Consider the following 25,293-nt stretch of genomic DNA (forward strand, 5'->3'; position numbering starts at 1 on the left):
GGAATGGAGACGAATGAAGATAAAAAAAAATAATAAACGCAGTAAAATAAAAAGGAGAGAGGGGAAGTTACCTTGGAAACTGAATTGAGGCGTGGAGAAGATGGGGATAGTGGCAGTTAATGCTCGCAGCTTTATATCCCATCAAGTCTCGAAAATCGGAGATTACATTTCAAATTCCCTCTAATCTGAACCGTTGATCTCGTTAAATATAATTATGGCCGTCGGATTAAGTAAAGAATATCCACGATGGAGATAACTGATAATCATTATCTCAACAAGAAGATCTAGTTTGGACGGCTAGGTTTAGCTTCCGAGATAATGAATCTTCTCTCGAAAGCTGGGGGCAACTGTTGGGCCCAAATATGGCCCGCCAGCTAAATACCGGAAGCTAATGATGGGCCGCGAAAGGACCACCACGGATTGAATCTACAACAAAGCCGGAGGCTGTTAGCTAAAAGGAATTACGAAGGAGGTCACGAAAAAGAGGCTGCTCACGATACCAACAAGGAGGTGCAGAGCCGAGTCAAAAGGAACCTGTTACAAATCCCTCAATCCACGGAGGATATCTCGAGAAGTCGTTATTAGCAGCCTGACGTAACCTAAGGCTATTTAAAGAAGAAGAAGATCGAAGAAGAAGAACACGTTCATTCCTACCATCATAGACATAAACTCTCAAACATTTCATTATCTTTGTAATCATCAGAAAAGCATCCTTTGTAACAACTCTTTTATCAAAGTCATCAATACAAATCAAGTTCATTCATCAAGTTCTAACGGGATTCAGCCCACGTTATCTTTCCCTAATCTTAACCTGATCTAAAATCTAGGAGGTGAGTTTAATCTCTCACAGTGCTCTCATAACAACATACCAATTAGAATTATCATCTTCCCTAGAGTAGAAAACATGTTTTGCTTGAGAGGACAGAATGAACGGATCTTTCAGATAAGCTGCCTGGTTCATATGAAGGTTAATGAGAGTGAAGCCATATTCTTCCTTCACACCATTCCCTGTGTTAGCCCAATTGCATCTGAACAGCGGTACTTTGAACATGTGATAGTCCATAAGTAAAATCTCCTTTATAACTCCATAATATGTAAGCATATCAGCAACTTTTCTCATATCTCGAGCACTTGATCTACACATGCTAAATGCTTCATAACTTACTCCACTGTTTTGAGTCTTCCGCTTAACCGCATCCGTATGAAACCGCTGGCCCTTAATAATAAACCCTTTATGTGCTAAAGCAGCATTTCTTGGTCCGAATGCAAACCGCCTCAACTCCTTAGAATGACTATTTGTTGAGTCTGACTGAATCTGCGAAGACAACATGTTCATCAATCCAACAATCCAACAATCTAACAACGTGTTCATCATCAAGCTAAGAGCTAAGCAGTATTGTCAAAATACATAAATCTCGACATGTTCATCAATCCAACAAGATGTATAAAATATTATAGAAGAAAAGGAGTTGGAGTTGAAAACCTTTTTTAACCCATTCTGCAAACTGCTCAGTATGGTGTTTCCACAGCAGAGTTTCATTTCTAGCACATCGAGCATCATTAGCTTGTAATTCTTCTAAATGCATCCTGATTTGACATTAAAAAACAGGTTTGAACAACAAATTATAATTAATAGTAGATGAAACAGAAAGGGTAACCTCTTACTCAACATAGGGATCCATAGATGCCATGTTCATTAGCACATAGCGATGAGCAATATCTCTATCTTTATCTGAAAGGGTGACCTCTACTCCCTTCTGCAGAGGTCGACCTTCAACCACGACTCTATCCGCCTCAATATCTTCATTACGATTAACTGGTTCTTGAACTTGTACTGAATCTTGAAGGAACTCTAAACAAAATGCAACACATTCTCCAGCTAAATACCCCTCAGCCATACATGCTTCTGGCCTTGCATAATTCTTAACAAAGGCCTTTAGTGTTTTCATGTACCTATAACTCAGTCAAGCAATATTAATATTAGTCAAACATCATTGCAAGAAATACATTAATCGAAGAAAATGAGTACATCAAACCTTTCAAATAGATACATCCAGCGGAAGTGAACTGGTCTTCCCAAGCGTGCCTCTTTTGAGAGATGTATTGGAAGGTGGAACATGATATCAAAAAGAGATGGAGGGAAGAAGCGCTCCAGTTGACACATTGTTTCCACAAACTCTGTCTCCATTAATATAAGTTTCTCTGGGTCAATGATGCGTTGGCACAACCTGTTAAAGTAGCTGCATAATCTGTTAATGGCAATCCTAGGACCACTATGCAACAACCCTCTTAATGCAGCTGGTAACAAGTTCTGTACTAGCACGTGATGATCATGCGATTTTAAACTACCTATATTAGGAGGGTTAACTGAAACACTATTCGCAATATTACCACAATAACCATCAGGAACTCTAAACTGAGATAACCTTTTGCAGAAAATGGTCTTCTCTTTCTTGGATAGCCAATACGATGCTGGAGGTAAGTATGTTTTCGAACCCCTAACCTCTGTGTGCAAGTGAGTTCTGATTCCAATATCTGCTAAGTCTTTTCTTGCTTTCAAACCATCTTTTGACTTCAAACTTTGCATCAAGATAGACAGTATAGCATCCGACACATTCTTTTCAACGTGCATAACGTCAATATTATGACAAACATGCATATCCTAAGACATTAAACAAGAAACTGTTAGGCATATTCATATACAAGAAGGAGAGAATATAGTTCCTGATTACTATGCTTTACCTTCCAGTAAGGTAGTTCAAAGAAAATTGATCTCTTCTTCCACCGCCATAGATCATTTGATTCTTCACACTCTTCTTCTTGAACCATCTCATCATCTTCCAACTCTGGTCTTCTCCTTTTTTTCTCCTTATCTAGAGGTCTTCCAAAATCATTCCTAAAATCTTGAAATGTTTCATATATCTCAGCGCCAGTTTGTATCCTACTCACATTCCCTTCCTCCACTGTGTTGTCGAACCAAGCTTTTTTATATCTGTAATGATGGCCAGGCGATAGTCTCTTTCTATTTCCCATGTAGACAAACTTGCGGCTGAACTTAAGCCACCTAGAAGGTGTATCCTTTCCACATACATTGCATGCTTGTTTCCCCTTCACTTTACATCCAGACAAGGTTCCTAATGCTGGATAGTCACTGATACTCCAAAGCAGTAAGGCTCTAAGTGTGAAATTCTCCTTCGCAAATGAGTCATAGACTTCAATACCCTCAGCCCACAAATCTTTCGGATCATCTATTAATGGTGCTAAGTAGACATCTATGTTATTACCAGGAGCTGTTGGACCAGGGATCAGCAATGTCAACATTATATTCTCAGCCTTCATAGACATCGTTGGAGGCGTGTTGTAGTTCACTAACAACATTGGCCATGTGCTGTGATTGGTGTTTTGCATGGAGAAAGGGTTCATCCAATCTGTAGAAATTCCAAGTCGAAGATTCATTGGTTCAGCAGCAAAGTCTGGCCATTTATCATTCACTTATGCCCAAGAGGTAGAATCAACGGGGTGTCGCATCGTACCATCTTCAGTCGCATTGGTATAGTGCCAACGCAGATCTTCAGCCATCCTCTTTGATCTAAACATCCTCCTAAATCTATCCTTGATTGGAAAATATAGAAGGACCTTAGCTGGGATCCTAACCTTTATCTCATTGTTGTGCTTATCCTTCTCCCATATCGAAACTTTGCATCTTGGACAGCTTTCTAGTTTTTCAAACTCCTTCCTATATAGTATGCAAGCATGAATATTGTCGTAGCCGAAACCAAATATCTTCAAAAATTTCTTGATTGCATCCATACTCTTTGGAAGCACATTGTCTTCAGGTAGCATATCCTGAAGCAAAACCAATAGCTGATCGAAGTAATTCTCAGACACACCACTTTAACCTTGAATATGTAAAGTCCCATGATTGCTGAAACCTTCGTGTGCTTGATACAATCCGAGTACAATGGCGTTTCAGCGTCTCTTAACTTTTTCCTAAACTCAGTTTCCTCTGCTGCTTCATCACCATCATTTGGCTCCACCCCACTTTCATTCGTCTGATTTGGACCATCTTCATCCATGGAGAATGCTGTCTTAAACAACTCATATGCCTCCATTTCATTGCCAGGACCAGTGTCTTCTTTAGATTCTTTTTTTTCACCATGAATACTCCAACAAGAGCTCTTGTACTTCTTATCCATACCCCTAATTACTAGATGCTCGAGTATTTTATCAACTAGCTGATGGCTTAAATTGCGGCAGTCTCTGCAAGGACACAGCATTTCAGACAGATTTCCCAATCTTCTTGCTGATGAATACACGAAATTAGTTGCTCCTTCTGAGTACTCGTCACTATTCCTACATGATATATCAGAAAAAGTATTTAGCTGTCTTTCAATCGGTGAATACAACTGAGCTCGAGAGATCTTAGGTTATACCTTGGCAGCCAAACCCACGTCTTATCCATTTGCTTTATTTCAATCGGCGAACGGAACTAAGAGTCATCCAAATCAAAGATCACGAGACATACACGTCTTTCAGATCTTAGATTTGTTCTGAAAGAAGAGGATGTTTTGTTCGGAGTTGTGTTCTGAGAGAAGAGAATGAGAAAAACAAATGAACAGTTCTGATCAAAGTTAGTTCAGTAAATCAAACGGTGTAGGATTAATCAGTCTGCGATCTTAGTGGTGGCTCCTCATTGGCTTAGAAAAGAACGGCTCTGATCAATGATGGTGATAAAAAATACTATGCCGGGGTTACCATTCTCTCTTTTTTTTTTTTTATCTCGCCGCTCTACCACTGAGCTACTGAGGAACAACGAATGCATCCATCGGCGTATGCAATTTCCACGTCTGCAATCCTGGAGGTTACTCCCCATTGGCTCTGAGTATTAATTTTGTTTGAAATCAGAAAATTAAGATAAAATAGATTTATAAGCAAAAAAAAAGTAAATTAAATTTTAAAATTTTTATTACTAGTATTCCAATTTTTTAAAAATAATTTCGTATATATATAAAAATTTTATATGAGTTTTTATAAAACTCATCAATATAACTCATGTATTCATAAACACTAAGACATAGTCGTATGTACAAAGACTATAGGGTTTGGAATTTTGGACAAATGAGTTTTATAATTTTTTTAACAAATGACTTTTATAAAATTAAGATTACAATATGATTTCTTATAATTTAAAAATCTATCATCTAAAACAATTTAGGGATTTGTTTGGGGTTTAGGGATTTGGAATTAGGGTTTGGAGATTTGTTTGGGGTTTAGGGATTTCTTTGGGATTTACGGATTTGGAATTAAGGTTTGGAGATTTGTTTGGGGTTTAGGGATTTGTTTGGGGTTTAGGGATTTGGGCATAGGGTTTGGAGATTTGTTTGTGGTTTAGGGATTTGTTTGGAGTTTAAGGATTTGAACGACAGTACACAAGATTATATCTTAATATTACACATAATATTTGTTTTTTGTTTGTGAACTTACACATAATATCACACATAAATATTACACATAACTTCAGATAAGTTCAAACTAGAAATACTACTAGAGCCGTCGAGAAAAAGAACACAACTAGAGATACATTGTTTCAGACTTTCACACCAACTTCAGTTTATCATTTGGCCATGCCACAACCGAACCTATTGCATCAGAGATGTATTCAATCTCTGAATTTGGCCTCCACACCTTTGCATCACCAATCTTAGCCACTTCAACCCACACCTTGCTTGCATTTGGACCCAAGGGCACAAAGTGACACAGCTCTTTCGGATCTGTTGAAGCCACTCTTCCTTCAGCTACCTTACGTCCGGTGTTGCTGTAGTCGAAGATAATACACTTCTGCTTTGCACTTTTGGTGGTACCAGTGCTGCCTGGACTCTAAAACTCAATAAGTTCCAACGTCAACCAATAGACAAACAAATACAAGGTTATTCATTTCAATAACATACCATTGCTTTTTTCTTTCCTGGTTTGGTAGGTGATGCTGTTTTCGTGGCTGCAGGTTTTGCAGGTGTTGCAGCTGTAGTGATCGAAGCCATGATTTCAATCTTGAGGAGTGGCCATGCGATTTTCTCGTAAATTGCATCACCAATCAAAAACATCTCCGCAGTTGGCCTCCACAAATGAGCATTATCTTTAAACACCTTCACCACTTCAATGCTCACCGCATTTGGACCCAGAGGTATATTGTTAACCATCTCTTTGGAATTAGATGAGCACAGGAGACCTTCAGCAATAACCTCTTCTTCTTCTGAAGTCCAGTCATAGATTTTGCATCTTCGAGTTTCACCTTCCTTGTGTTGCTACAATGTAACAAGCTAATGATGAGAGACCTATACTTATGTCGAAAAAGTACTAGATTGAAAAACTTTACCATCGATACATCTTGAGACGCTAATGGATTCCTATCCAAAACCACTTTATTTATTGGCCAAGCTACTTTGCATCCCACAGCGTCCTCAAGAGATAATACATCTGTCGTAGGCCTCCAGAGAAAAGCTTCCGAGATTAATGCAGACTTAACAATAACAGCCACTGCATTAGGACCAATAGGCACACGACCAATTTTGTACATCGTTTCATCAGAGCAAAATTCTCCTTCACCAACAACTACATCTTCTGATTCAAACCAATCCAGTATTTGTACTCTCACTCCTTCTTTGAATCCAGCACTTGTCTCAGATGTTTCAGTCTCACCATTAGTTTTCTGTGAGAAGAGAAAACCATTATTAATTATTAACTGTAATCAGACCAGTTGAGTAAATGTAGTGAAAACGAGTACCTTCTTTCCAGCTAACTCTCGGACCATGCCCTTCAACTCTTCAATCTCACTAGCCATATCAGCAATCTTTGCGTCTCTAGATTGCAGAAATGCTAGTTTAGTAGCCGTAATCCCTCTACCAAACCCCCCTTACTCGTCCAGGTTTGTCTTTTCCCAAAATCTTGGTGACAGCATCCTCCCTTATGTTATCAGCAGCTGATGTAGAGTCCATTTGACTATCAAGTGACTGGATTTGTTCCTGATACGAACATTTATACACAATATAACTCAATGATCATAATCCAAGAAGATGAAACACAATATATAACGAGTTCCAGAATTCTTACAATAGTCTCAGCATATTGAGGCTTCACGGGTCTACCATCAGCGAGAGTATGTCCCGCAATCCATACCTTACTCGTACTCACTTTTTTCGGGTCTTGACTCTTTTTTTCTATACAAAATACATACATATATCTCAGTACAGAGAGGTTTAATTATTCTAATAAGCTATACAATATATAGATGTTTGAGTACCTATTGCTTACCATATCATAAGCTAAACGAATCATTCCTTTGCGGCTGGTGGTATGAGGAATCTGATTTTTTCTCAGCTCTCGGTACCTATTACTTATTTCCTACAATATAAATATGAATGTGACTAAATCTATAAGACATAATTAAATTTATAGAACATGACATATAAATATGGATAATTTACCATGAAACTTGAGGTAGTCTTGCTCCTAACCCAAGTGTTCCACATTTGAATTGATGGGACGTTGCTGAGTTTTAATTTTAATCTCTCAGCAGCAGTCTTCGCTGCCCGTACTTGTGACACTACCCTTGACTTCCCAGCCCTCCACAAGCTTCCCAACTGCTTGAAACTAATAGCTTTATGCCACTCTTCTTGCAAGTTGAACCTCCCCTGCATCAAAATAAACAAAGGTTAAACATGTTTATAATGTCATATTGTGGTTCCATAAAGCATATATATACCTGAATTTCTTCCCACATTGTTGCTTTAGTCGCTGCATCAAGTCTTCTCCAATCAGAAAGTGTTATCGGGACATGTTCCCTCACAAGAGGACCAAGAAAAGATGATAGTGTTACTGAACCAGGTCCAACATGCTCACCAAAGTCAGTGAATGTGACCGCAACCTTTTCATTAGGATTTTCAGCCACTCTACGCATCTTTGTTGGTCCTCTTCTATTTTTTTCTTTCACTTCTTCCCCTGGTAGCTCAACTCCTTCGTTACTAGGAATCTCATCATCTTGAGCATTTCTGACTTCTTCGTTCCCTTCCTCATTGAGAACTTCATCTTCTACCATATCAGCAGGTTCTCCTTCATCCTCTTTCTGTTCCTGTCCTTTCAAACAAGCTTCTCCTTCTTCTTTATCATCTTCAGACCTTGCCTTCTCAGCTTGATCAGCCACTGGTGTTACATCTTCCAGTGTTACATCTTCTACCTCATCATCTCGCGGAATATATTCTGGTGTAACATCTTCTAGCTCATCATCTCACGGAATATATTCTGGTGTAACATCTTCTAGCTCATCTTCCACCTCGTCATCTTGAGCAGCCACTTTCTTGATTCTACTACTTCTTCTCGTTGGCGTTAGAACTAAAGCCTTTGTTGGGGTAGCCACTTTCTTTATTGTTCTTTTCTTCACTGTTAGTGTTGGATCTACTACATCCAAGCCTTGATTACGTCTACTCCGACGAGAACCAACTTGTCCTCCTCCTCTTGTCTTTGCCATTTCTGAAACTGATAAACAAATCCAAAATCAAATCGAAACCCACAATCATATTCAAAATCTAAACCGAACAAACCCATAATCGAATCATGTGTTAACGCGGACATGCATGTGAAAAGAGATTTGAATCGAAGAGATTAGATGAAAGTTTCTAATCTAAACTGATAATATGAAAATTAAAACCAAACGAAAAATCAAAACCGAATTGCATGTTCAAATCGTAACCGAAAATCACAAACTTTCACATGTTCAAATGAAAATCAAATCCCAAAATCGAATCCCAAAATCACATGAAGAAACAATATCAATCGATGAGATATAACACTCGAGAGTTTCTGAGAAACATACCTGCTGAAGCTTCGATTCGAGAGAACACTCGGGAGTTTCTGAGAAACAGTGAGAAAGTGTAGAGAGTGAAGAATGATCTAGAGTTTAAGGAATCGAGGCGTATTTGTTTACTTAATTTTTTTTTGCTTTAAAATAATATATTTTTACATATACGATAGCTAATATCTTTGGATCTGCAATGGTAAGGCAGCTTCACTTTGTTAATTTACGCGGTCAAATTCTTTTTCTTTTCCCGTGATTACAAACATAGCGTTTCAGTTTAATAAACGCAATTATAAAGGCCAGTGTTGGTATACAATAGCAGAGCTGTAAAAAACGCTATACTACGACGCTATTAATACCCACATTTCCTGTACTTCACGTAATTTGAGCATCTTTCTCCACATCCTGGAATCAGTCTGTGTGTTGACTTTCACTTGCCAATAACTCTTCCCTTTCAATAGATTTCCTTTTATACATCTCCCCCAAAGTGATTCCCCTGAGATCATCCTCCAAACTAGCTTCAGCCCATACACCAGATTAACTTCCTTAAGCTTTCTTAACCACAGACCACCTTCTTCTCTTAGGTTACAAACATCTTTCCATGCAACTTTAGCCCATGTAGCCTTGAGTTCCGGTCCTGTCCAGAGGAAAGCAGAACACAGTTGCTCTACCTCTTTCAAGCACTTGCTAGGAAGTCTAAAAACAGTTGCCCAAAAGTTTACAATACTCATCAGGACTGATTTAATCAGTTGAAGTCTTCCGGCAAAAGAGAGAAATCTATAGGTCCATGTATTGATCTTACTTCTGATCCTTTCAACCAATAGTATATAGTCTTTCCTTTTCATTGCCTGAGTCATAAGATGAAGACCCAAATAGCGAACAGGAAGGGTGCCTTCAGCAAACGGAAAATTGACCAATATTCTACTTCTTTCACCGCTAGGGACACCAGCCATATAAACTGTAGATTTCTCTATGCTTATGCTTAACCCCGACCAGATAGATAACTCATCAAAAACAGCTAAGGCACCTTCTATAGACTCTTTTGTACCTTCCACAATGACCATCAAGTCATCCGCAAAACAGAGATGAGTTAGAGATAGAGCTTTGCACCTTGGATGAAATTTAAACTTCTGCTCCCGTGCTGCCTTATCAATCTTTTTGAGAGAACATTCATGCAAAGCACAAATAGGTAAGGAGAGAGCGATCACCCTTGCCTCAACCCTCTTTTACTTTGAAAATACCCTGCCAACTCGCCATTTACTTGCACTGAAAAGGATGGAGTAGTAATGCACAACTTTATCTAGTGAATTAATTTCTCTGGAACTCACATTGCCGCCAAACTGTTCAAAAGAAAACTCCATTGCACTGAGTCAAAAGCTTTAGAAATATCAACTTTCAATAAGCATCTTGGTGAGACAGTATCTTTGTGATAATCTTTGACCAGCTCCGAAGCAAGAAACACATTCTCCATCAACAATCTCCCTTTGATAAAAGCAGATTGATTTTCAGCTACAATACGAGGCAAAATCAGCTTCAGTCGATTCACAAGAATTTTTGATACCACTTTGTAGAGAACATTGCAGCACGTGATAGGCCGATAATCTCTCATCTCTCTAGAATCAGTCTTCTTGGGGATCAATGCTAGTATCGTAGAGTTTACACCCTTTGGAAGAAACCCATATTTAAATACTGATTGAACTGCTACTGTAAAATCTTCTGCTAGAACAGACCAGTAAGTTTTAAAAAACTCATTTCGAATCCCATCTGGTTCAGGAGACTTATTAGATGGCATGTTAAAAAACTCATTTCGAATCCCATCTGGTTCAGGAGAGTTTTAAAAAATCTTCTGCTTCCAGCATTCGACAATCATCAGATGTACATTGAAAGTCAAGCAGTTCACAAAGCTCTTCCTCCGTAGCACCAAGATAATTATCAGGAATTTTATTTAACAACTCCGAGAAGAATCTTTCAGCTTCATTCTTTATATCAGCCTGAGTTGTACCAGAGGTACCATTGGGACATATAATTTCACGGATGGAGTTTTGAGCTTGTCGGGTTTTGATAGCATTATAAAATGTTTTGTTGTTCTGATCACCTACCTCCAACAAATGGAGCTTCGCTCTTTGCTTAAGAAACTCCTTCTCCAAACCAGCAATATGCAATTATTTTTCATAAGCATATGCTTCCTCCTGAACCGCAGCCTCACTTGGACTTGAAATTGTTTTGTCTTGCTTCTCACACAACAGTTTAAACGCCTCAGAAGCTCTTCTTGTAAGATTTCCCAGCTTATTTCTTCCCAACTCCCTTATAAGAGGTTTTAAACTCTTAAGCTTCTTCGAGAGTTTGAACATGGCAGAAATAGAGTGAAACAACTTAGGAGTAGAATCCCAATACTCTCTAACCATCGGGAGAAAATCCTTCAGGCCATCAACCACATTGACATATTTACACGGTTTCTTCAATCTTTCACTCGGAGGTATGACTTGTATTTTACACCGAAGATGATCAGAACACACTCCATGTTCAAAAACTGAGAATGCATTGAAGAACCGATTCAGCGCTACATCATTTATGAGAATTCTATCCAGCTTCTTACATATGACTCCTTCTCTTTTGTTGCACCAAGTGAATAGCGGTCCCTGATAACCCATGTCAGTAAGATTACAATGCAACACAGCCCTCTGAAAATCTCTCATAACTCTAGGAATCCTTCCGAAACTTTCAAAGCCTGAACTTTCATCAGCTTCTAGAATCTCATTCAAGTCCCCCATTACCATCCATGCCTTATTGCGAAACATCATAGAGTTTTTGTGATGACACAAATCTTCCCATATTACCTTCCTATCTTCCATCATATTGCTCGCATAGACAAACGTACAAAAAAATTCATCTTCCTCCTTCAATCCAACCGAACAAGTAATCATCTGATCCGTTTTATAGACCAGTGTCATACGAACCGACTCCCTCCAAAGTAACCATATACGACCTCCTTGACTATGTTCATAGTTGGTCATCGAAGACCAATTTCTAAACACAGACTGCAACACCCCATTTGACTTCCTTTCCTTCACCCTTGTTTCGATAATTAAACCAAACTTCATCTCATTATTGTTTACCCACTCTTTAACGATGGAATGTTTCAATGATTTGTTGAATCCACGCACATTCCAGAAGAAACTAGCCATGTTAATACTTGCGGCGAGAAGACCTTCTGCTCTTTACATGATTTGCATCATGAGCCTTAGTCTTTTGACCTCACCTCAACCCTTTCTGTATCGCTGCTCTCTCCTTTTCCTTTTCTTGCTGATCAAGTATACTTTCCTCTACTATATCACTCTCACTTCTGACTTCATCTTCCTTATTTTCTTCCTCCATTAGTACTGTTTCCTCTTCTTCTAACTGTTCCCCCTCCTCCACTTCTTCATCATTCAGCACCGAAAACTTAGATGCTGATATCAATATCTCATTCAACTTTTCCAAACCAAAAACTTGCAATCTCTGCCAGTCTTCGCAGGTGAGACCAGAGACCAGCTATTACCTTCTGCTATCTTTTCTCTTTCCCTATCAAATTCACTCCCTTCTTTTGTCTTCTGCTCTATATTTTCCTTTTGAACAATTGTTTCATCCACATCCATTACTTCCTTCTCCCTTCCTTCACCTCTTTTCTTTACATCCCCACCTTTGCTCTTCGCTTTTACTTCTTTTTTCCCTTTTCTCCCACAGACTGATTCAAGATGACCCATTTGTCACAATGATTACATCGTGATGGTAGCCACAGATAGTAAAACTTCACTGTAAACTCATTACCACCTTTTGAAAACGTAATTTCTTTTGGAAGCACTTTTGAAACATCGACCTTAACAAACACTTTCGCCACCTCCAGATTGGTACATGAACTTGTCTCCGGGTGAAGCTTCACCGGAAATCCTACCGTGCTTGTCATGAAGCTAAGTGTTTCCCATGAAAACATGTGACGAAGAACTTTTTCCAAATGAACCCACATTGGAATGGCTTCTTCTTCTTGTTTCTCTTTTTCAGTCTTTGGTATCCATTTCGATACTATCATCGGAACCACCACAACATTCCACATTCCCTCTCTAATAATCTTCTCACGAGTTTTTGGATTTGGAAACGTAGGATTAACTTCATATACCTTCACTTTTTCAGCTTCATCACCATATTTCCAAATCTTATTGAGAACCATGTGGACCTTACCAACATGAGGTGCTAGATCCATGAACTTCCCCACCACAAAGTCTTCCCACAACGGCGTAGGACTCTCGAGAATTTCTTCTGGTATCTCAACCAGATGCTTCCCATCCTTCATCGAAATCTAAACATCGTGTTTCTTTAACCTTTTCTTATCTTCCACTATCGATACCCAACTCTGCTCCACTTTCTGCACAATCCTTTCCCAATCTGAACTCTCAACCTTCTTCCCAACATCCGTATTCTCTGTGAGCTCCATAACCCTCTCTGATGAACCCGATTCACCCGGCGGCCTCGCCGAATCCATCGCTGAAACGTTAGTCCCTATCGCTATCAAAATTGCCAAGAAAATCGCCTTTTCCTAAACGACAGCGTTTTTTCTTTACAAACTCGCACTCCATACAAATTCCCCTTCGAGATGGAATCAAAATATTATACATCGTCGCACTTTTTATTGCCGTCGTACTGTTTGGTTATTTTCCCGTAATTAAAGAAAGATTCAATGTGACACAGAGGTTTTTAACTAAAACAATTTAAAAAATAAGAAAAGAGAAGAAAACAAACCGCAAACAGACAATAGTACTTTGTACTCATCCAAAGAAAATAACAAAAATACACACATTTTATCACGGATTTAATCTGATAGAAAAAAAAATCTCGGATTTGAGATGCTTAATCTATCAAATCGCCATCAAATAAACTTTAGGTTAACCGGTAATAGCATTTCTTTTCTTTTTCTCTCCATTTGCAGCGCCTGTTGTAGCTCTGTCCGAATCAGAAACTTTCTTTGTTGACGCAAGAGAAATTGAAGAAGAAAGCCTCTTCTTTGGCAATACCATTTGCGGAAGTTTATTTTTATCGGACACAACCTTCTTTTGGGAGCCCAAGTTGCTCGGTTGGCCAACCTTAGAATTCAAAGCTTGCGTGTTAGCCAAGTATCTTGTTCCCACACTATCTTTTGATTTCATAGCTTGCGTGGTAACCATGTTTTTTGCTGTTCCCACACTTGCCTTGGATTTCTTCAACGGTTGGGGGCTACTCAAGCTGCTTGCTGTTTGCACACTAGGGTTTGACTTCTTCAACGGAAGGGGTTTAGTCATCTTGCTTGCTGTTTCCTCACTAGCCTTGGATTTTTCAGTTTCCGTATTTCCAAAAGAACTTATGCGTGATAAAGAACTATCAAGGCTCTCAGCATCTTTGACATTTTTAGATGATCCACCACCGAGGCTGTGCCTACGATTAACCCCCTCGCTCTGGTTAGCTTTTTGGCTGCCAGATTTTTGTTCTTTAGATCTGGCAGGAGAAGTCCTGATGGAATTTTCGCGTTTGAGGGAGGCTTGATCGTCGTTGAATTTAGGTTCCCATGGACGAGATGCCATCCACCGGTCAAGCCAACTCCAACCCCAATGAGGAGTGTCTGCGTCCATCAGAGTCTGGTGTGGATGTTTAGTAGAGTTTCTCCAAGTTTGCTGTTTCATTTAATAACATAAATATATGGTTAACTTTTTCTCAGAAAAAAATGGTTAACATTCACAGAGAAGTTGTATTAATTTTTTATATACCTGATGACTGTAAGCATACGCCAAAGCCCTCTCACGTCTTACAGAAGCTTCTTTTCGATTTACAAACTGTGCTTTGATCTGTGCCTTCGATTTATTGCTGGAATCAAAATCTCCCGAAATAATCTGTAAAGAAGAACTGATGATCATTCTGAGCATTTGTCCAACATTGTAACAAAAGGTACGGAGGTTAACTAATTACCAAAATTTGATTTTGGCGTTCTTTCTGGTGACCCTTCTGCTGGATCAGCGTGTGACGAGCTTTGTTCTCTTCAGATAACCGATTCCTCCTCGCTTGAATCTGAGTTTGTAAACGTGTAAGAGTTTGCATTGAGCTAAGCATCGCGGTCATCTGTCTTTTCACGTACTTTCCTTGCAGCAACGTCTTTAGCCTGAGCATTCCTCGCAGCATACGTTGAGTGTGTCTTGCCTGTGAAACCTCAGTAAATTGCCCTCTCAAAGGATGTACTAAACGTATAATGATGCGTTAACGTTTACTAGTTTTACATATTATAATCTTTAGTTTTGAGCATATTTAATATTTTCATAAAAGATAAATTTTATTTTCGGACTGGACTATTCGAATGTTCCAATATCATATCCTACTAACAGTAAATCCCTCGTAATAAGAGAAGCTTTTAAGGGAATGAATGATTTGTATTTATACCTTGTAACATCTGTACGCATTTTGGATCTTGATCGCAGAAGCTTCCTCTTTTGATTCCACAATGTGACGTGTTGAGATATTCGTCGTGAGACTTGCGACCTCTACGGTAGCATGTGCAGCCACCATCGTTGCTTCGGCTGCAACAGACGATGCGAGAGTCAGAGCTTGTCTAGTATTTGCTTCTTTGGAAGCATTATAGCCTTTATTGTTGGCATATGGCGGAAAAGGTGGGGGTGGAGGAGGGGATGATGGTGGTAACAACGGCTGAGGAGCCAAATCAGCAAACAGAGGAGGAGGAGGAGAAGGGGATGGTGGGGGCAACAACGGTTGAGGAACAAAATCAGGCAACGGAGGAGGGGACGGCCGAGTAATGGAGGAAGATAAAGGATCTACAGGAGGAGTCTCCTCCAATGAAAATTCAATGGATTCTCTACTCTTTTGTTTCCCAAACCATTTCTTCTTCTCCTTTTCCTGTTTCTTGACAAATCAAACACCAGTATCGAGGAATCAGCAATCCTTATTACAAAATCATAATGATTGTTCAAGAACTATAGAGTAAAATCTAGAAACCAACTTGATGTTTTTTGTCTTTTCCTGTTGGTAAACAAGAGGCCGAGACACAAGCTAACCAGCCCTTTCCCATCTTTTTTGCCTCTCCTGACATTTCAGACATTCTTTGTTTGAAACATTCTTACAAAATGAAATCAGTAAGATGTTAAGGCAGAAGATGAGATCATGTATAAAGAACTGGTCACGATGGGCCCCACCGTTTTGTGGGAACCCAATTGACTTTTGTATATATTGAGCTTTGTACGAACTATTCAGCAGATTTAACGACAGATACGTTATAACCTTCTTTAAGTTTTTTCTTCTTTCTTGAATTCTCTGCTTCGTTGTTCTTACTATCTTATTAAAACTCTCTATAAATTATTTAATTATCTATTTCTGGAGTTGTTGTTTTTAGAGTTACCAGCTTTTATTATTTTACATATATTTAAAGGTGTTATACAAAATTAGAAAATTGGTTAGATGATGCTAGCGCTCTTTATACATTACACTCTGTATATAATTCTCCCATCTTCTGTTTGGTCGAGAGTTCCCGTCATCAAGAAGAAATGATAAACTAAAACTGAATAGAGAAAATAAAATCATAATGTCGTGAACAGCCGTCGTTTCGGTTAGAAAAAGAATAGAGAAGAAAACGTATTGAGACAAATACCCGTTTATGGTTTCTTATTAATGATATGATAATAATTTACAAACCCTTAGATCCATATTTATACAACCTCAGAAAACCCGATTTCATTTTCCCAATAGAAATAGTAACTTTCCTAAACCGAAAAGGCATACCGTACCACGGGGGCCTGCGGCCCCCGCACCCCCAGACCCATATCTACGTCCGACCCACGAGTGCTGTGCATTTTACTGGTACATCAGAGATTTAAGACACACAGATGCAACAAACACCACCTTGACGAAAAATCTCTACAAAACTCCTTATCCCGTCTATCTTCTGGGGGGAACCTCCATTGCTACTTAGCATTGGCAAACACAGAGCAGATCCAAGCAATGCTTGAACTTCTCCGTTGTAACAGGCTTGGTCAACATGTCAGCTGGATTCTCCGACGTATGCACCTTCTCCAATAAGACTTCTCCAGAAGCTGCTAACTCCCTTATTTTATGAAACCTTATACGTATGTGCTTCGTCCTTCCATGATACACTTGATTCTTAGCCAAGCATAATGCGCTTTGACTATCACAGTGTAGCTGAATGATAAGAGGCCTTTTCAAAGGTCCAATTATGCAAATCAAAGTAGTACTTCAGATGTCAATCCATTCCTAGTTCATTTTAAAGCAAAGAGAATACAAGTCTATACTTAATCTAAGTGCTATCAAGATATGATAAGAGATTATACTAGAATAAGACTAGAAATGCAATAAAGCAAGAGACTTTCTTAAGATTATGAGATGAGAGGACTCATGGGATAAGGGACTTAGACCTTGGGTGATCAAACTCAAACTAAGGTGTCAGCTTTCAATCAATCTATCTACCTTAGACCTAGACACAAGACTAAACAAACTCTATCTCTAGATGAATGCTCATTTGCTTCCAAAACTCAAGCATCAAATCTCTTTGGTTGAATGTTTAGGAAGCAATCATTAATGACAAGTCTAATAGCCATCTTAACACCTTTAACAACAAATCTCTTTGGTAGAGTATGTTAAAAGCTTAGGAGAGTTGGTTCAGACATTTCATCGAACACCTTGTGGGTGGGAAATGTCTAGAACTCAACTTTAGAGAGGCCAGCTCTAAAGAAGCATTAAAAACACTCTACTAGCAAGGAATAAGAAGGATCTACACCTAAACACCCTAGATCAAGCCTAATCACCCTTAATCTCCATAACCCATGAATCCAAAAGTGGATTACTCACTAATCACCATGATTACTCTTGAACCCATGAGGTTTCCAAGCTTAATCATGTTTAAGAAAGCAAGAAATGAAATTATAAACACTTAAGAACACAAGAACAAAATGGAAGAACTTTCACCCAAAAGAGGTTTTGTGATTCTTAAGAGAAAATAAGATAATCTCTCCAAAATGGAGATTACAAAGTATTTATACTTAGGTTTAGGGTAAAGAAAGATACATAGGATAAAAGACTAGAGTGCCCCTTGGATAAGGCTAATTAGAACCTCAAAATAGTGTTTAAAATGACCCAAGGTCGAATTGGGTCGAACCGAACCGGTTTGAGAAAACCAGCCTAGACCACTCTATCACCCAAACTGCCTCACGCCCGGGTTGCGCATTCCGGTCCTGCACTCCGGTCTGAGCCTGCACGCCCGGCATGCTCACCACGGTCTGACCACTCCGGTCTCAGCCTCCACGCCCGGCATGCTCTCCCCGGTCCAGCCATTCCGGTCTAGTCGAGTCTAAGAGAGTACTTGCTTGGCTGAGCTTCATTCTTCACCTCCTTTGGATCTTTGAACTCTTAAACACTTCACATCATCTCATAGTATGCTCCAGCACCTGATAGGGACATATGAATGCAATATGGATCCTAAAGACACTAAGATCTAAGCTCTATGATCAAAAAGCATAAGATATGAAAGCTAAAAACATGTAAATATGCAAGATATCAACTCCCCCACACTAGTCCTTTACTTGTCCTCAAGTAAACTTTCAAGAACTAAGGAGGAGAGGCTTGAAAACAGGGATTTCATAACCAAAAGATGCTCTTCTTAGCTCTCATCTTAACAATCTTGCATAATCATAACAACTAGCTAGAGCAAAACTTCCATTCTTCTCTAACTTCTCTAGGCCTATTCAACTCTTTTGATCTCTACACTCATCATCATGATTCCACAAACCCAAATCCAACAACTCTCTAACAATCATTAAGCAAACTCAATAGAAAATCTTGCAAATGGTCAAAAAATTCTTATTTTTTTTTTTTTTTAATATTTTTTTTTTTTTTTTCATTTTTTTTTTTTTTTTTTTTTTATTTGCTTTTTTTTTATTTGGGGGCCAAGACATTCAATACAAGAGCCAAAGATCATACTTTACTATCCCTTGAGACTTAGATTTCACTCTAGAGTTTTAAAAGTCTAAACTTTTCTTTCTTGACCAAACCATATTCCCAAAGTCAAACTCAACAACACTCACCACCCAATCCTAAATGCTAGACAAAGGTGTGTCTAATCTAGCTAGAATGGAGACTAAGCATTGTCGATCCCGATACTCTCAACATTATGCACATGCAAAGCTTTCTAAAAAGGCCTCACTCAACAATCAATGATGGCTTGAAAGAAAGCTTGGGTTCAAGGTATGGAGTACCACTTGAAATTGTCAAAAAGATCGGTCAAAAAGGATGAGACAATTCAAGTGTGTATAAGCCATGACTCAGCACACAAAGGACCATAAGCAAGAGACATTGAGTTTAAATAAGACAGGAGCAATCTTCAAAGAGAGAGTTTCAAACAATCCAATGAGTTTCAAGAAGAGAATTCAAGGCACAAAGTCTACAAGCTATCAAGAGAATGCTCAATCTAATTGTCATGATTACAAAGGTTGCCAAAATGAGAACTTAGCATGAGAATATTTACAAGGTAAAATCATCCCCTTATGCATGAATGCAACCTATATGAATGCTTCTAGACTCAATCCTAAAATGCAAATGATGCAACTAAATGCTTCTTTTTGTGTTTTTCAAAATTTTTAAATTCTTTTTATATGCAAATAACTATCTATAATGCATGCTAATGACAAGAAACACAAGATCATCAGCAACTTGCACCTCCCCCACACTTAATTCACACAGTCTCTTGTGTGAAAAGTGGAGAGAGATGACCAAAACAAAGTCTAAATGCAAATGAAAATGGTATATACAAGAAAAGGTGAAGGAGTACCTCTATGGAGCGTGAGAAGAGGTATTGGTGTCTAAGGAGTAGAGTCTGGTCGCCCTCCTTCTTCCATGGGTCTTTAAATGAAAATCCAAAAGACATATGTACATGGATAGTCATGGGACTTCCTCCCAAGTGAGCTTGTTTTAAGTCTCTAGCTTGACTTTCCATCTTTTGGTTAGTGAGAAGGAGGGTCCTTCCCACCTTCAAGAGTGATGGTGAGACCTGAGAGAGGAGTTCTTGAAGCTTGAGTGGATCATCTTGGAGCTGAGGGTTGATGATGGCTCTTGCACTTGAGAATGGCCTTGACTTGCCCTTACACCTGAGCTTGTACTCAATGACACCATTCTTGAGCTTCATTGGATGGAGAGTGAGAGTGTGTGAGATCATATCAAGAGATGGAGGATGAGTTTCTTGCAGCAACTTCTTCTTGCCATGAGTGGCCTTTGAGGTTCCACTCATCCCCTCCTTTTTAGCACTTTCCAAGTGCTCAACACACAACTCTGTAGAAGTCTCTCCATTGAGACCTTTTGTCTCACAAACAACAACTTTATCTTGGGGCTTCTTATCAGCTTCTTGTCCAAAAGTGATTGTCCCACAATAGCCAGCATCCAATGGAGGTTGTAAGGGGTAGGAGACAGCTTTGTTCACATTCATGAGAGTGACCTTCTTGTTGGGAAAGTCAATGCAAGCTCCAACTGTTGTGAGGAAAGGTGTGCCCAAGACCAAAGGAACTCTCTTCCCAGTCGCCATGTTAAGGACAGTGAGGTCAATGGGAATGGTGCATGCTCCAATCTTCAAAGGGAAGTCTTTAATGATACCAAGTGGGGTTGTAGAAGAGGAATCCCCAAACTGTAGTGAAGACTTGTCTGGTTCCATACTCTCAATCCCTATACTCTTCACCATCTCCATTGAGATTACATTCACACTAGCACCAGAATCAACAAGAGCATCTTTAAGAGTGAGCTGACCAAGGGAGCAAGGTAAAGTGAACATCCCTTGGTGTCCAAGCTTAGGAAGAGACTTTGGAGGGACTGGTGGGTCAAGCTGCAGTGTTGAGATGTTCAGGAGCTCTGCTACTTCTTCTTTGTGAGTGAGAATGTCCTGGATGAGCAGCATTTGGACATGAGCCTCACGCATACCCGAGATCTCTGGAAGCTTGACGCCAACATCACTTAGGTCCTTCCTGAACTTAGAGATAACCTTCTTCTGAGCTTTGGTGAGGACCCTTTGTGGAAATGGGAGTGGGACCTCATATGGTGACAACTCAACCTCAGTGGCTTCTTCTAGCTTAACCTCTTTCAGCTTGTTGTCAGCTCTCCTCTCAACTTGTTTCTCAGCCCTAGGCTCAGCTCTCTGCAGATTTGTTGCTTCAACTTTCCTTTCAACTTGCACCTGAACCCTTTCCATAACCTTATCCACCATATGTGCTTCAGCTGTTGCTACAATCTCTGTTCCATGCAAAAGTCTTTCAATCTCATCCACCTCTTTCTCATGATCACTCAGCTCAATCTTTGAAGAAGTAGTAGAGATGACAACATTGCAAGACTCCTTGGGATTCTTATCTGGTTTCCCTAGTAGTGATCCCATTGGGCTCTTGGAAGATGATGGCATAGAGGCGACCTGACTCTCCAAAGCATTAAAGCGAGAGGCAAGTAGTAGGAACTTGTTGTTCAGCTCGGTATAGCTAGTATCAATCTTGGAGTGCACGGTTTGGAACTCATGACCAATGTCCTTTGCTAATCTAGACTGAGCATCCATTATCTGCTTGAACATTGACTCCATACTTGAATCAGGAGCTGTAGCTTGAGAAGAGTTTCCTTGAGCTTGATTGGACTGATTGTTGTTGTTCCCAAAACTAGGAGGTGTGTTTTGCCTAGGCTGGTATTTGTTGTACTGAAAGTTAGGTTCCTTTTTGTACCATGTACCATTGTTGTTGATGAAGCAAAGCTCTTCTTGCCCTTCCAAACCATCAACCTCATTCACCTTAGGAGGAACCTCTTGACTAGGATCACCAACAAAGCTAACCTGCTCCTTCTTGGATTGGTTTGAAAGAACCAAGTCCAACTTGTCTTGCAAGGATTTGATATCCTTCTTTGTCTGCTGATCCTCACCTCTGCTGGCTCTATCATACTCCTCATTGTAAACTGAGTCACTCTTTGCCATGTTCTCCACCAGCTCCTCTGCATCCTGCTCAGTTCTGCCCAGGAAGAAACCATTGCTAGCTGTGTCAAGCCTGTTTCTGCAAGATGGGAGAACTCCCCTGTAGAAGGTGCTAAGCAAGCTTTCCTTGGTGAAACCATGATGAGGACACTGAGCAATGTAGCTGTTGAATCGTTCCCATGCTTCACCAAAACCTTCAAGGTTCCTTTGTTGAAATCCTGAAATCTCATTCCTAAGCTTTGCAGTTCTTGAGTTAGAGAAGAACTTGGTGAGGAAGGCTTCTTTGCACTCATCCCATGTCCGGATGCTATCTCTTGAGAGACCCTTCTCCCATGTGTGAGCTTTATCTCCCAAAGAGAATGGAAACAGCCTAAGCTTCAATGCATCTTCAGAAACACCATTGATCTTGATGGTGCCACACAGCCGATCTAAGTTGTCCAAGTGATCTAGAGGATCGTCCAAAGCAAGCCCATGGTACTTGTTGCTTTGGATCATGTTGATCAAGCTTGACTTGATCTCAAAGTTGTTGTTCTCCACAGCTGGTGCTCTAATGCCAGCCCTATTTCCATGGATGTTAGGCTGATCATGGGCACCAATTGCTCTAGCTTGGCGCTGTGGATGTCTTGGTCCAAGGTTGGCAGCTCCTTGACCATTTTCAGCAGCTCTATCTTGAGGCAGGTTCTCCATATCAAAACCCAACCTCTGAATGTGAGCCTGTTGCTCTTCTTCCCTTCTCCTTCTCACAATATCCCTCTCAAGTGCAGAAATGTCTTCAACAGTGGAAACAAGGCTTGATGAACCTCTGCTCCTCAAGTTCATACACCTGAAAAGTCAAAGAAAGAAAGAAGGCAAGAAGCAATATCACAAACAGCAATAATAAAAATGACTTAGTCTCAAGCAAGTGACCAAATCTCAATGTCAAAATCAAACTAGGATTGGCAACGGCGCCAATTTGATAAGAGGCCTTTTCAAAGGTCCAATTATGCAAATCAAAGTAGTACTTCAGATGTCAATCCATTCCTAGTTCATTTTAAAGCAAAGAGAATACAAGTCTATACTTAATCTAAGTGCTATCAAGATATGATAAGAGATTATACTAGAATAAGACTAGAAATGCAATAAAGCAAGAGACTTTCTTAAGATTATGAGATGAGAGGACTCATGGGATAAGGGACTTAGACCTTGGGTGATCAAACTCAAACTAAGGTGTCAGCTTTCAATCAATCTATCTACCTTAGACCTAGACACAAGACTAAACAAACTCTATCTCTAGATGAATGCTCATTTGCTTCCAAAACTCAAGCATCAAATCTCTTTGGTTGAATGTTTAGGAAGCAATCATTAATGACAAGTCTAATAGCCATCTTAACACCTTTAACAACAAATCTCTTTGGTAGAGTATGTTAAAAGCTTAGGAGAGTTGGTTCAGACATTTCATCGAACACCTTGTGGGTGGGAAATGTCTAGAACTCAACTTTAGAGAGGCCAGCTCTAAAGAAGCATTAAAAACACTCTACTAGCAAGGAATAAGAAGGATCTACACCTAAACACCCTAGATCAAGCCTAATCACCCTTAATCTCCATAACCCATGAATCCAGCCTTGTACGTTTCAAACCACTCCCTGTTAGGGGTCATGTGGAATGAAGCGCCCGTATCCATTATCCAGGTATCCGAGTGATCACCTGACGTAACAACAAGCATATCCGAATCAGCTGATCCTTCCGAGTCTTCCACTTTCTGAACCATGTTTGCAGAGTTCGTTGTCTCCTTCGAATTCTGCCCTTTGTCCGAACAGTCTCTCCTATAGTGGCCAGGCTTGCCACACCTATAGCAGACTACTTTCTTCCCGAACTTTGACTTTGACCTTTTCTTGCTAGTATCATCCTGATGTTTCCCCTGCTGCCTTCCTCTATCCTGATTGACATACAGCCCGTCACCTTGAGAGTTGTCACCCACGCCTGTATTCTGCCTTCTCTCATGGTGAGAGAGTAGTGCTGCAGAAACTGTCTCCAGTTTTATGGTCGTTTTATCGACTGTTAGACCTGTTAACAACGTCTCATATTGAGGAGGCAGAGATCACAGCAAGATCATGGCTTGATCTTCGTCCTCAATCTTCACATCCACACGAACCAGATCCCCGATGATTTGATTGAAGTTTTTGACGTGTGCAACCAGATCCCCGCTCTCAGACATCTTCAAACCGAACAACCTCTGCTTGAGGTATAGTTTGCTAGATAACGATTTTGACATATACATCTTTTCCAACTTATCCCACATCTCCTTACAAGTCGTGAGGTCCATCACCTGATGTGTTATGTCATCCGACAAACATAGTCAAATCGTTGAGACGGCCTTATCCTGCATCTCTTCCCAATCATCCTGATCCATCACTTCTGGTTTCGTCTCCAACAGAGACTTCTTCATCCCTTGCTGCGTAAGCAAGTCCTTAACACGCCGTTGCCACAGACCGAAATTTCCCTTCCCATCGAATCTTGGAACATCGAACTTAAGAGAACTTCCTCCGGTCATCCTTTAGGGTTCGCAACCTGGCTCTGATACCACTTGTTGTGAACAGCCGTCGTTTAGGTTAGAAAAAGAATAGAGAAGAAAACGTATTGAGGCAAATACCCGTTTAGGGTTTCTTATTAATGATGTGAAAATAATTTACAAACCCTTAGACCCATATTTATACAGCCTCAAAAAACCCGATTTCCTTTTCCCAATAGAAATAGTAACTTTCCTAAACCAAAAAGGCATACCGTACCACGGGGGCCTGTGGCCCCCGCACCCCCAGACTACGTCCGACCCACGAGTGCTGGGCATTTTACTGGTACATCAGAGATTCAAGACACACAGATGCAACACATAAGTCTAACGTCTACCGGGGGTTCAATCAAGGAAAACAAAACAAACTGTAATAGAGTTAAAGGCAAGCATTTTCAAGTTTTTGTTCCAAAAAGAATGTCTAAGGAGAAAAATAACTAAAATATTTCATTTAATAGCTAAAAAATCATTATACACTAGATATATAAATACAAATAATAAATAAAAATTTAAGATACAAAAATAAAAAATAAGTTTTTTTATAGTTTCGAATTATATGTTTTCAAATTAGATATTTTTTATGATTTTTCTTTTCAAATTTGTTTTTCGAAAACTTTTATGTATTTTTTCAAATTTTTTGAATTTCGAAAATGCTTTTTGAATTTTTTTTGAATTTTTATTTCAGTTTTTAATATCTATTTTTATTTTATATAAATTTAAACCCCTATCCCAAAACCCCATCTTTTAACTCTAAACCCTAAGATCTAAATTAGTTAATCCTAAGGAAATAAATGTATATTTACTTATTTAATAAAACATTTTGATCATTTTGATCTTTATAAACTAGATTTTTGACAAAAACCTTTTTAATATTATCCTGTTGGGGTCAAAAAACCGTCG

The 25,293-nt window shown here is 39.5% G+C and overlaps 3 protein-coding genes and 1 non-coding gene across 6 annotated transcripts; 1 reads left to right on the forward strand and 3 right to left on the reverse strand.

Moving 5' to 3' along the window:
- Positions 1 to 844: 844 nt before the first annotated feature.
- LOC108829946 (uncharacterized) lies at positions 845 to 4,462 on the reverse strand. Its single transcript, XM_018603548.2, has 8 exons — positions 4,434 to 4,462; positions 3,900 to 4,353; positions 3,534 to 3,846; positions 2,743 to 3,428; positions 2,037 to 2,662; positions 1,666 to 1,953; positions 1,494 to 1,587; positions 845 to 1,315 (listed from the first exon to the last, which is right to left on the reverse strand). Exons 1-8 carry the CDS (start codon positions 4,460 to 4,462, stop codon positions 845 to 847), a joined length of 2,961 nt encoding a protein of 986 aa, XP_018459050.2.
- Positions 4,463 to 5,424: 962 nt separating this feature from the next.
- On the reverse strand, positions 5,425 to 7,628 carry LOC108829947 (uncharacterized). Of its 2 annotated transcripts, none has more exons than XM_057004768.1 (7): positions 7,482 to 7,628; positions 7,309 to 7,398; positions 7,108 to 7,214; positions 6,806 to 7,019; positions 6,374 to 6,706; positions 5,949 to 6,302; positions 5,425 to 5,877 (listed from the first exon to the last, which is right to left on the reverse strand). In XM_057004768.1, the coding sequence occupies exons 4-7, from the start codon at positions 6,836 to 6,838 to the stop codon at positions 5,596 to 5,598; spliced, it is 1,002 nt and encodes a 333-aa protein (XP_056860748.1). In that variant the 5' UTR covers positions 6,839 to 7,019; positions 7,108 to 7,214; positions 7,309 to 7,398; positions 7,482 to 7,628; the 3' UTR covers positions 5,425 to 5,595. The 2 variants fall into 2 exon arrangements, with proteins under 2 accessions (XP_056860748.1, XP_056860747.1); XM_057004767.1 differs by having other exon boundaries at positions 6,782 to 7,019; positions 7,482 to 7,627.
- A 5,999-nt stretch (positions 7,629 to 13,627) lies between these two features.
- On the reverse strand, positions 13,628 to 16,163 carry LOC108829950 (protein IQ-DOMAIN 4-like). 2 transcript variants are annotated; one of them, XM_018603553.2, is made up of 5 exons: positions 15,858 to 16,163; positions 15,284 to 15,754; positions 14,819 to 15,046; positions 14,620 to 14,742; positions 13,628 to 14,526 (listed from the first exon to the last, which is right to left on the reverse strand). In XM_018603553.2, exons 1-5 carry the CDS (start codon positions 15,954 to 15,956, stop codon positions 13,765 to 13,767), a joined length of 1,683 nt encoding a protein of 560 aa, XP_018459055.1. In that variant the 5' UTR covers positions 15,957 to 16,163; the 3' UTR covers positions 13,628 to 13,764. The 2 variants fall into 2 exon arrangements, with proteins under 2 accessions (XP_018459055.1, XP_018459053.1); XM_018603551.2 differs by having other exon boundaries at positions 15,284 to 15,760.
- Positions 16,164 to 21,981: 5,818 nt separating this feature from the next.
- LOC130510362 (small nucleolar RNA R71) lies at positions 21,982 to 22,088 on the forward strand. The gene has a single exon (XR_008944034.1). It is a non-coding gene; the product is annotated as a small nucleolar RNA R71 (small nucleolar RNA).
- The last annotated feature ends 3,205 nt before the right edge of the window (positions 22,089 to 25,293 follow it).

This window comes from Raphanus sativus, chromosome 3 (assembly GCF_000801105.2).
Source record: "Raphanus sativus cultivar WK10039 chromosome 3, ASM80110v3, whole genome shotgun sequence".
Taxonomy (NCBI): Eukaryota; Viridiplantae; Streptophyta; class Magnoliopsida; order Brassicales; family Brassicaceae; genus Raphanus; species Raphanus sativus.

Bases quoted from the DNA above. Each gene is read 5' to 3' on its own strand.
- LOC108829946 (XM_018603548.2), bottom strand. From the start codon at position 4,462: ATGGATAAGACGTGGGTTTGGCTGCCAAG. The intron at 3,847-3,899 runs GTTAAAGTGGTG...GTTTTGCTTCAG, and splicing joins TGGGACTTTACATATTCAAG to GATATGCTACCTGAAGACAA. The intron at 1,954-2,036 runs GTTTGATGTACT...ACTGAGTTATAG, and splicing joins TGGATGTATCTATTTGAAAG to GTACATGAAAACACTAAAGG.
- LOC108829947 (XM_057004767.1), bottom strand. From the start codon at position 6,838: ATGGCTAGTGAGATTGAAGAGTTGAAGGGCATGGTCCGAGAGTTAGCT. The intron at 6,707-6,781 runs GTACTCGTTTTC...CTCTTCTCACAG, and splicing joins GAGAGTTAGCTGGAAAGAAG to AAAACTAATGGTGAGACTGA. The intron at 6,303-6,373 runs GTAAAGTTTTTC...GTTACATTGTAG, and splicing joins CGTCTCAAGATGTATCGATG to CAACACAAGGAAGGTGAAAC.
- LOC108829950 (XM_018603551.2), bottom strand. From the start codon at position 15,956: ATGTCTGAAATGTCAGGAGAGGCAAAAAAGATGGGAAAGGGCTGGTTA. The intron at 15,761-15,857 runs GTTGGTTTCTAG...TGATTTGTCAAG, and splicing joins GAAAAGACAAAAAACATCAA to AAACAGGAAAAGGAGAAGAA. The intron at 14,743-14,818 runs GTAATTAGTTAA...TCTTCTTTACAG, and splicing joins AACGCCAAAATCAAATTTTG to ATTATTTCGGGAGATTTTGA.